This window comes from Medicago sativa, chromosome 5 (assembly GCF_051527215.1).
Source record: "Medicago sativa cultivar Bolivia chromosome 5, Bolivia_mono, whole genome shotgun sequence".
NCBI classification, from domain to species: domain Eukaryota; kingdom Viridiplantae; phylum Streptophyta; class Magnoliopsida; order Fabales; family Fabaceae; genus Medicago; species Medicago sativa.
In genome coordinates, this window is record NC_140753.1 from 77,690,297 (window position 1) to 77,700,281 (window position 9,985).

General features: G+C 34.9%; 2 protein-coding genes across 3 annotated transcripts; both read left to right on the top strand.

Moving 5' to 3' along the window:
• Nucleotides 1–208: 208 nt before the first annotated feature.
• LOC146925282 (uridine kinase-like protein 4) lies at nt 209–7,704 on the top strand. Of its 2 annotated transcripts, XM_085710247.1 has the most exons (16): nt 209–317; nt 1,206–1,370; nt 1,906–1,997; nt 2,903–2,972; nt 3,675–3,793; nt 4,012–4,108; nt 4,602–4,681; nt 4,905–5,099; nt 5,216–5,299; nt 5,400–5,460; nt 5,835–5,895; nt 6,254–6,347; nt 6,440–6,512; nt 6,789–6,871; nt 6,969–7,138; nt 7,538–7,704. In XM_085710247.1, exons 2-16 carry the CDS (start codon nt 1,217–1,219, stop codon nt 7,608–7,610), a joined length of 1,506 nt encoding a protein of 501 aa, XP_085566373.1. In that variant the 5' UTR covers nt 209–317; nt 1,206–1,216; the 3' UTR covers nt 7,611–7,704. The 2 variants fall into 2 exon arrangements, with proteins under 2 accessions (XP_085566373.1, XP_085566372.1); XM_085710246.1 differs by lacking the exon at nt 7,538–7,704 and having other exon boundaries at nt 6,969–7,492.
• Nucleotides 7,705–8,031: 327 nt separating this feature from the next.
• Nucleotides 8,032–9,985, top strand: LOC146925283 (fructose-bisphosphate aldolase, cytoplasmic isozyme 1). The gene is made up of 3 exons (XM_085710248.1): nt 8,032–8,107; nt 8,490–9,172; nt 9,465–9,985. Exons 1-3 carry the CDS (start codon nt 8,080–8,082, stop codon nt 9,825–9,827), a joined length of 1,074 nt encoding a protein of 357 aa, XP_085566374.1. The 5' UTR covers nt 8,032–8,079; the 3' UTR covers nt 9,828–9,985.

The following is a 9,985-nucleotide window of genomic DNA, read 5'->3' on the forward strand; positions in this document are numbered from 1 at the left end:
TAACAAAAAAAAAAAAAAAAACAATGAAAGGGATACTGGGCAAAAACAAATGTCCCTGTTACCTGAAATTTTCCAATTTCAATTAATTTATGAGTATGATGAAATCACAATGAATGCATGAATAATAATCTGAGCCACCCCGTCCCCACCCCGAAAATGACTGTAAAAAACGTGCAGTAGTAAAAACAAACCGTATCGTATCTCACACATACTGATTCACTATACATTTTTCCTTTTTCATTTCTCTTCTCCGCTCCACGCTCCTATATATTTCAATCATTCTTCATTCCTCTGTTCTGTTTCTCGCTCATTCTCAGGTACGTACGTTTTTCAATCCAATCACCATTGGATCTCGTTTTCTTTCTTTCTTTCTTTCTTCACTGTTTCATTTTTATTACCGTTTTTCGTACAATGACGAATTCGTTTTATTCTTATGTCGGTGTTTGAATCAGTTTCTACCGATTATGTATTTATGTATTGGATTTGATTTAATTTATTTGATCATTCTTTAGTTTATTGATCTGGATGATTAAGCATTGTTTAATTTTTGTGATTACAAATAGCAAAGAGTTTATGTATTAATTTGTTTTGCTTGGTTGGTAATTCCTTCCGCGTGCAACTGCCGAGACTAATTCCCTCTGCTTAAATGAGATCCATTTAAGTATGATAAAAATGTTTGTTCATGCGCACCAGTCAGGGATCAAACCAGTTTATGTATTTGTTTGTTTATTGGTTTGATCTAATCACTCAAAGATGTTAAAAATTTACACTGTTTTGTTTATTGATTGATTTTGAACTTGTTATTTTAGGTATTTTTCGATATGAATACTAAGTTGAGGACCAAGATTTGCTGCGGTCACTGAGTGCACGCAGTCACATGCAGTCGGTGACCGCAACAAATCGAATTAAGTCGGTTGATTTTGAACATTGTTTTTTGTGTCCAAATTTTAATTCAAAGTAGCAAAGAGTTCCATATTTATTACTCCGGTCTCTATAATAACATTTCATCAATAAATGATGTATTTATTCTATATTAAGGACCAGATACATCCTTGATCGAGTGAACCTAAAAAGGTATCTTTCTCTTATAAAAGAGACCGGTGAGAGTATTTGTTTGTTTGGTTATTGGTTTGATCTGATCAGTTACCTTCTGAATTTGTTAAACTAGCATTGTTTTGTGTTTATTGATTTTGAATATTTTTTAGGCTTTTGAGATATGAATACTAAGTCGGTTGAAGATTTGATGGAGAGTTCAACTGAGGTTCATTTTTCTGGATTTCATATGGATAATGGATTAGAGCAAAGAAAAGCTGGCACTGAGGAACCGACCACTTCTGCATTTGATGAGTATAGACAACCTTTTGTCATAGGTTTGTGTTTTTTTTTGTGTTAACCAATGTAGTTGTACAATAGTGGTTTATCTTGTTCTGGAATTCTTTCTGTTTGTGTTGTTGTAAAATAATGGTCTTATGTTCTGGAATTTTGTCTGTTTGTGTTGTTCTGGACTGGTGGTGATTTATTTTGTCTTGTGTTTCTCTTGTTTTATGTTCTATTATTTAATAGGTACTCAATTTTGGAGTATGAGAGTTCGTGAAACATGGTTTCGTATGAACATGATTTTTTTTTTTTTTTAAATTGTTTTGGTTGAAATTTTGAGATACGATTGAACATTATGGCGTCATTTGATCCATCTAGCTGACCCCACTTAGTGGGATAAGGCTAAGTTGTTGTTGTTTTGGTTGAAATTTTGAATTGATACAATTATGTTCGGATGTTTTTCCTCTAAAAACAAGTTTGATGCTGAATTTAGTGTAAACTTTTTGACCATTAGCGACTTTATCTTGAAACAGTATAACTATGATTCTAATCCATTTTTATCTACCCTTTTGTTTGTGCACATTGCAGGTGTTGCGGGTGGGTCGGCATCTGGAAAGACCGCAGTTTGTGATATGATTATTCAACAGCTTCATGATCAGAGGGTTGTACTTGTAAATCAGGTAATGAGTTGTTTCTATAGACACTTATCAGTAATCAACTTGAAAATTTACATAGATTGTTTTATCCTTGACTCAAAATATATTAAAGGCAAACAACCAACAGTTAACTTTAATGCTTAAGCTCTACAAGCATTCCTGTTTCTACCTTTATCTGAGTTCCACTTGTTTTTTTTTGTTTTTTTTGTTGTTGTTTCCCCATGAAATTGGAAGTATCTATTGAAATGGTTTTATCAGCTTTCTTTTGTATTATATTTGAACAATAGTACTCTGTTAGCTACCATTTATAACATCAAAATACCATCACCACTTTTACTTTACCTGATGGGAGTTAGGGTTTGTTTGGGCGGATGATTTTGGGGGGAAGGGCTTGTTTTTCTTTTATAAATTAAGCAAGCTATAAAATGTTTCTAAAACGAATGAAGTGTGATTGAATTGTTATATGATCATATAATATGGTATTCTTTTAATTTTTCAAAATCTCAAATATTAAAATATATATTAAAATATAGACCTAACCCTCCAAAACTCCTCCCTCCAAAATCGTCCTCCCAAACAGACCCTTAGGCTTCTGTTATTATCATCTGCACTTTTATCATGAACATTGTCATATTTCACTCAAATTTTCCCACAAAATATCAAATATTTTCTTACCAAAAGAGATCATACATTTGAACATAATAATATTTGATACACCATTGTTTTGGTGACATTAGTAAAATTTTTTAGAAGTGTTCTATTTATATTATGTTTGAAGTGGCATTTTAATTTCATTTTTGATATATTTTACATTTTTTACTTATCTCTCTTTACATTTTTGAGGGTATGCGTTCCAAAATTCGGGTTGATGTTTCTTGATGAATTCAATACATTGAACATAATAAATGAACCATTTAATTTACTTACAGGATTCTTTTTACCATAACTTGACTAAGGAGCAACTTACAAGAGTACAAGAATACAACTTTGATCATCCTGGTCAGTTCAATTGTTCTCATCGCTCTCTCATTATAAGTGACTTCCTCTTATATTATGAAGTATGTATGAACTTCATTGGGATGGGATGGCATGTTACGACCAGCTTGATTTTTTAGGATGTTTTTAGTTTATTATTATTTTTTTCTTCATGTTTTACAATTGTCCTTAGATATTTCTAATTTTTTGTATAACCACTTCACTACATTCAACGACTGTCAACAGCATCTTTCTTACTCTATGAATTCCTTACAAATATCAAGGGTAATACTAGGGAATATATAGCCTGAGAAAGATTCATTGAAACGTAATTGATGTCAGAATTAGCTGTTAGAGACTTAAAATTAAGTATTGAACTATTGATCTAATCATGTACAAAACCTTGAATATTCCTGCATTTAGTTAATAGATTAATGTAGTTGGTGAAACTACTACTTATTTTACATGTTAGAATAAGTAATTTGTGTCAAGAGCATACAAAAGGCGGAATTAAACTCCTTTTCCATGATATGATATTTTAGTACCCAGATAGCAAATTTAGTAGCTCTGTAGTAAATGAAATTCACCTGAAACCTGATAAGGTAGAAGATTTATATTGAAATGACCTCTGAGTTTTCTTAATGCATATGTGAATGGTGGTTCTTGACTTCTTCTGCTGCTGCAGCTCCTTGTATTATTTTTAATGCATGTTGTTGATATCATCAGAAGCTTTTGATAGTGAGCGATTGCTATCTGTCATGGACAAATTGAAGCATAGCCAAGCAGTAGATATTCCGAAGTATGACTTTAAGTGTTACAAGAATGACGTGTTTCCCGCAAGAAGGGTATATTTTTATTCTTAGTTTAAATACTTTTTCTTAAACTGTATATTGAAATAGTCTTGTATTTTTATTGTGATTTCATATTTGAATTTGAATAATTTAGTGTTGTAATGATTTCCAAATCACATTTGTTGTCGACGTTCTTCCAGCAAAGGGCAAACGTATCTGGAATAAAATATCAGCCATGCTTCCAATTTATGTTGTTTTAATGTGTTTTGCAGGTAAATCCTGCAGATGTTATAATTTTGGAAGGAATCCTTGTTTTTCATGATCCACGTGTCAGGGCATTGATGAATATGAAGATATTTGTTGACACAGGTCCCTTGTTACTTTTCTTCAAATTTAACTAGTATATCTATATCTATTACCTTTTAATTGAAAAGAAAATAGTGTATCTGTTACTGTTGTAGATTTTTTTGGCATTTCATAATTAATAGAGTTTGTTGCCATACTTGTTTTCCTTAATCACATGTACTTTTTCCCATAGTTTACATTATGATATACTAAAATGCATACTATTCACATCATCTAAGGAAATGCATGTCCTTATGCAGGTGCTAGTGATGCTTAATCTTCATCTCCCCTTCCCCTACTTTTTTGTTGGTTCTTATTTTATCAGTAGTTACCTATCTCTATTTTATTTGTAGTTCCCCTACTTTTTGATGCTATATCTTCATCTCCCCTTCCCCTAATTTTTTGTTGGTTCCTGTTTTGTTGGTAGTTACCAATCCCTACGTTATGTTTATTTCATGTGTTTTTGTTGTAATACTAAGTTAGGCTGTCACTTTACATTGTAAAATGTTCAATGCAGATGCTGATGTTCGTCTGGCAAGAAGGATTAAGCGTGATACTGCCGATAACGCTCGTAATATTGAAGCAGTACTCGATCAGGTAGCTTAGCCCCCCTCCCCCCACGCGCACACATGTACTTGTTACATTCAGTTCATGCTGCTGATCAGCCTTTTTGCATGTACTTGTTTAGAAACCTGTCATTGTTTAGTTTTTATGGAGTCGGGATTTATGATGACACTAACCAAACTTATATATACTCTTTCCTCATCATGCATGTTTGTAGTTGCTGATTGCTGATTTATAACTTATAAATTTGATGCAGTATTCAAAATTTGTGAAGCCGGCTTTTGATGACTTTATCCTTCCTACAAAGAAGTATGCTGATATCATTATACCCCGTGGAGGAGATAATCATGTGGCTATTGATTTGATTGTGCAGCATATTCGCACAAAGCTTGGTCAACATGACCTCTGTAAAATATATCCCAACTTATATGTCATTCACTCTACTTTTCAGGTACTCCTTTCTTACTATTTATTGACATTTTCAGTAATCTTATTTTTCTCCGTCCAGCTAGAGCTATTAAATTTGCCACCAAAAGTTGAATCATCATGGTAATTCTCACCTTGCAGATACGGGGCATGCACACCCTGATACGCGATTCTCAGACAAAGAAGCACGACTTTGTATTTTATGCTGACCGTTTGATTCGTTTGGTATGTAAATAGGGTGCAATGGTTCATTTGTTGCTTTTAATTTTTGAGGTGGCATGGGAATGGAATTTTCTTTATCACAACAATTCCCTCGCTTTGCCAGGTCGTAGAACAAGGCCTAGGGCATCTTCCATTTACAGAAAAGCAAGTTATCGCCCCTACTGGTAAGACTTCTCTGGTTTCTTAAGTGCCACCATATTTTTCCACAAGTGTGGCAGGTAACATGAACTACATGTTCTTGGCCCTGTTTTATAATTTATTAACCTGTATCTTGGACATCATGGAAGCGCTGCAGACCACTTCTGTGGCCTGACTTCCACGTCAAAGAGATACTTGAATGGGAATCAATGGTTTATCATGTAATTGTACTAGATATACTGTTGGTAGGATGGTAATTGCAGCAATTGCCATGCTGGAAAAAAATATTTATGTTTGTCTCTGTGTAGCTGACATACTAGTTATGATATTTACCTGATGGAATTAGTTTGTTTCATGCCCCAACCTTTTTAAGGTAATAGGTGATTTTTGTCCAATGCAGGGTCTGTGTACAGCGGTGTAGATTTTTGTAAGAGGTTGTGTGGTGTCTCCATTATCAGGAGGTATTCCGTCTTTTTCCTAGCAGAAATAATCTGAATGATAAAATATTGGCATCATTGGTTGAATATATTGTCTAGAAATTTTTCTCTTAATCTTCCTTAAATAACTCCATAAATAAATGGATGATCTTTTGTCAATTTGGGTTTGATATCACCAAATTGTTTGGATTGCATGAAGTGCAAATTTTTTTCCTTGAAATTATCATCCAGATTTATCCCCAACTACGCTTTAAGAGACTAGTTATTGTTTCCATTCTACTCAATTTGATGTGAACCTAAGAGCACTACAGTTTTTCTTTTAAATTTATTTCTTAGAAAAGCATACTCTGTCCTTAAATTTGATATTATAATCTAATTTCAGTGGGGAAAGCATGGAGAATGCTTTACGAGCATGCTGCAAAGGTATCAAGATTGGTAAAATTCTTATTCATAGAGAAGGTGACAATGGTCAGCAGGTTTGTCATCTGCATGCATTCGTGAGAATTGAGTATGTATTTCTGTTTCTTTCATTTCATAATGTCTAACATATCCCTTGATTATCGAGCAGCTAATATATGAGAAGCTGCCAAATGATATCTCAGATAGGCATGTGTTACTGTTGGATCCTATCTTAGGCACAGGTCTGTCATTCTCATAATTTGTTTCATTTAATGTCGGTTTAAGTGTGTTTTGTGCATGCTGACATATGAATTTTAGATATCATGGCCCTGACAAATTTTGTTCTGTTCAGTACCTCATTTTTAAATTAAATAGTTTAGTGTAAAAATGCACATGAACCATCTGCAGCCTAACACAACTGCATTAAGTTAGTCAACAACTAGCATAATTAGAGTGGTTTAAAATTGACATGTAATTTGTTGGTTTTCTTATCAACTTCAGAATATCTTCATCTTTAGGTAATTCTGCTGTTCAAGCAATTTCTTTAATTATAAAGAAGGGTGTACCAGAGTCCAACATTATATTTCTCAACCTCATATCAGTAAGTTCTGTCTATTTTTTCCGTTATTTTCTCTTGCTTCTTTCTTTTGTTGTATACTTGTATCCAATGCTTCATACATGTTCTCTCGTCTTTCCAGGCACCTCAGGGCCTGCATGTCGTCTGCAAAAAATTTCCAAGGATAAAAATTGTGACATCTGAGATTGACAATGGTTTGAATGAAGATTTCCGCGTCGTTCCTGGGATGGGTGAGTTTGGGGATCGGTACTTTGGAACAGATGATGATGACGAGCTTGAGAGCCGTTCACGGTAGTTGAGGGCCGTTTGCGGTAGTTGTTATTGGGCGAAATTCACAATATTTTTTGGTTGATCGTTATTCAGTGAGACTTCATTGGAACAAAAAAGACTGGACTTTGCTGAGTTGGGACTGACGGGATCTGTGTGCTAGTTTTAAAACAATTTTGATCACAATTCTTGTTTTGCTTTATTTAAAGACTTATAGTTGGAACTCTCCAATGCAAATTTTGTGTTGTCTTTTATTACTATACCCGGATTTTTCTTTGAACTTATTCTTTGTCGATACTGATTTATCATGATACATGTTCATGAAGTCTGAGATTTATACTATATATATAGAAATGAATATAATTTTATTTTATTTTATTTTATTGGAGTTATACAGTATCTTGGTCCCCAAAGTTTCGTTAGGTCCCTGCATCCCACTAGCTTACATAATTCTCTTAAAATTAGTCTCACAGTTGAGGAAGATATGCAGGTGTGAATTGGCATGTACATGTATCTTGAAGGTGGAACTTGATGATTCTGTTAAAAGACAAAATAAATGTGGCTGAGACCAAATTCTGCAAACAATCCACACATTAGGATATTATCCTTTAGGTGTTAATATCTCAATTTGTATGTGAGGCTTGATATTTCCAGAAAGAAACAAGTCCTAGTTGATGTCGGATGAGAGCTTTCCACAAAATTTATTTTGAGGTTACTGAAATATATTATTATTGAAAAGGATGAGTTGCCACTTGGCAAGAAGAAGGATCACTCATTGCTCTATCCATGAGTGATAAACTTCATTAGGCTAAACTCTGGACACGTGTTTCTTTTTCATTGGTTGGGTAGGAACCTCTTGGTATATTCCTCTGAGTGGTTTGTCTATATAGCATTGGTATTGGCTAACCTCAGTTTTTGTGCTGTCGTCTATTATCTGTTTGTTTCCCGCCATCCAATTTCAAAGCATGTCGGCCTTTGTTGGAAAGTATGCAGGTAACTTCATTCCCCCTTTCTTCTTTTGATATAAGCTTACTCACTCTGACCAAAACCAAACACATACAAGAACAATTACTCCATCCGTTCTTAAATAAATGTTTTAATATATAAAAAATGTATTAAAATAAGTGTCGTTTTGCTTTTTTTTGTATGACATTAATTTTTTTTTTCTTACAAATTTTACCTTGTATTTCTTTTTATTTTATATGCACTTCTTAATTTGTGTGGAAAAAACCTAGTGCGAGAGTTATTTTGGGACAGAGGGAGTAACTTGAAACTAGTAACCTAGAAATGGTTCATGATATGTCTAAGAAGCTACCTCAATTTCAATCCTCATTAACAAGTTTATATAATAGTTGACTGTGGTTTTCATTTCAAGATGAGCTTATCAAGAATGCCAAGTACATAGCCACCCCTGGCAAGGGTATCTTGGCAGCAGATGAGAGCACTGGAACCATTGGCAAGCGTCTAGCAAGCATCAACGTTGAGAACATTGAGGCCAACCGTCAAGCCCTCCGTGAACTTCTCTTCACCTCTCCCAATGCACTCCAATACCTCTCCGGTGTCATCCTCTTTGAGGAAACTCTTTACCAGAATTCCTCCGATGGGAAGCCTTTTGTTGAAATCCTCCAAGAGAACAATGTCATACCAGGCATCAAAGTTGACAAGGGTGTTGTTGAATTAGCTGGAACAAATGGTGAAACAACAACCCAAGGTTTTGACTCTCTTGGAGCTAGATGCCAGCAGTACTACAAGGCCGGAGCACGGTTTGCCAAGTGGCGTGCGGTACTCAAGATTGGTCCCAATGAGCCCTCTGAGTTGTCTATCCAGCAAAACGCACAGGGCTTGGCTCGCTACGCCATCATTTGCCAGGAGAATGGCCTTGTGCCTATTGTTGAGCCTGAGATTTTAACCGATGGATCTCATGACATCGCCAAATGCGCTGCTGTCACTGAAACTGTGCTTGCAGCCTGTTACAAGGCACTGAATGATCAGCATGTCCTTCTTGAAGGAACTCTTCTCAAGCCTAACATGGTTACTCCAGGTTCTGATAGCCCAAAGGTAAAACTCAATTTTTAAAAATGAGTAAATCACCAATCTTGTCACTAGCTTACACTATTTCTCAGACTTAGTCTCTCGTGTAAATGAAAATAATTAGTCATTGACGTTTTTTTTCTTCATCATTCCGGTTAATTCCTATTATTATGCATCGACAAAATGTAAGAAATTAACGGGACTGATGATATAAAACATTAGACACTACTTATTATCTTTATTTACTCGAGGGACAAAGTCAGAGAGGGATGAATGCGATGTTATTAAATTAGAAAACAATTTGCATTTTTGTGTGCAGGTATCACCTGAGGTGATTGGTGAGTACACAGTTACTGCGTTACGCAGAACTGTCCCAGCCGCGGTACCGGGGATTGTATTTCTGTCAGGTGGACAAAGTGAAGAGCAGGCTACACTAAACCTCGATGCAATGAACAAGCTAGATGTTGTGAAGCCATGGACACTTTCGTTCTCATTTGGGAGAGCACTGCAGCAAAGCACACTCAAGACATGGGCTGGAAAGAAAGAGAATGTTGGTAAAGCTCAAGAGGTATTTCTGGCAAGATGCAAGGCCAATTCTGAAGCTACTCTAGGCAAATATGGTGGTGGAAGTGGAACTGGGTTGGCTTCTGAGAGTTTATATGTTAAGGACTATAAGTATTAGGCTTCTAAATGAAGAGGTTGGGGATTGATTTCAGGTGGATGCATTTTACATATGTAATATTATACTGCTTAAAGCTTTTGCTTCTGATTAACATGTTTAATTCTGCATATATATTTATAAATATAAATATCATCAGTTCATACCTTTATAGGAGCTAA

What these genes read in the sequence shown, in the direction of transcription:
- LOC146925282 (XM_085710247.1), top strand. Translation starts at nt 1,217, where the DNA reads ATGAATACTAAGTCGGTTGAAGATTTGATGGAGAGTTCAACTGAGGTT. An exon ending in GAAGATATTTGTTGACACAG is followed by an intron (nt 4,109 to 4,601) that starts GTCCCTTGTTAC and finishes TGTTCAATGCAG; the next exon opens with ATGCTGATGTTCGTCTGGCA. An exon ending in TATTTCTCAACCTCATATCA is followed by an intron (nt 6,872 to 6,968) that starts GTAAGTTCTGTC and finishes TCGTCTTTCCAG; the next exon opens with GCACCTCAGGGCCTGCATGT.
- LOC146925283 (XM_085710248.1), top strand. Translation starts at nt 8,080, where the DNA reads ATGTCGGCCTTTGTTGGAAAGTATGCAG. An exon ending in CTTTGTTGGAAAGTATGCAG is followed by an intron (nt 8,108 to 8,489) that starts GTAACTTCATTC and finishes TTTCATTTCAAG; the next exon opens with ATGAGCTTATCAAGAATGCC. An exon ending in CAGGTTCTGATAGCCCAAAG is followed by an intron (nt 9,173 to 9,464) that starts GTAAAACTCAAT and finishes TTTTGTGTGCAG; the next exon opens with GTATCACCTGAGGTGATTGG.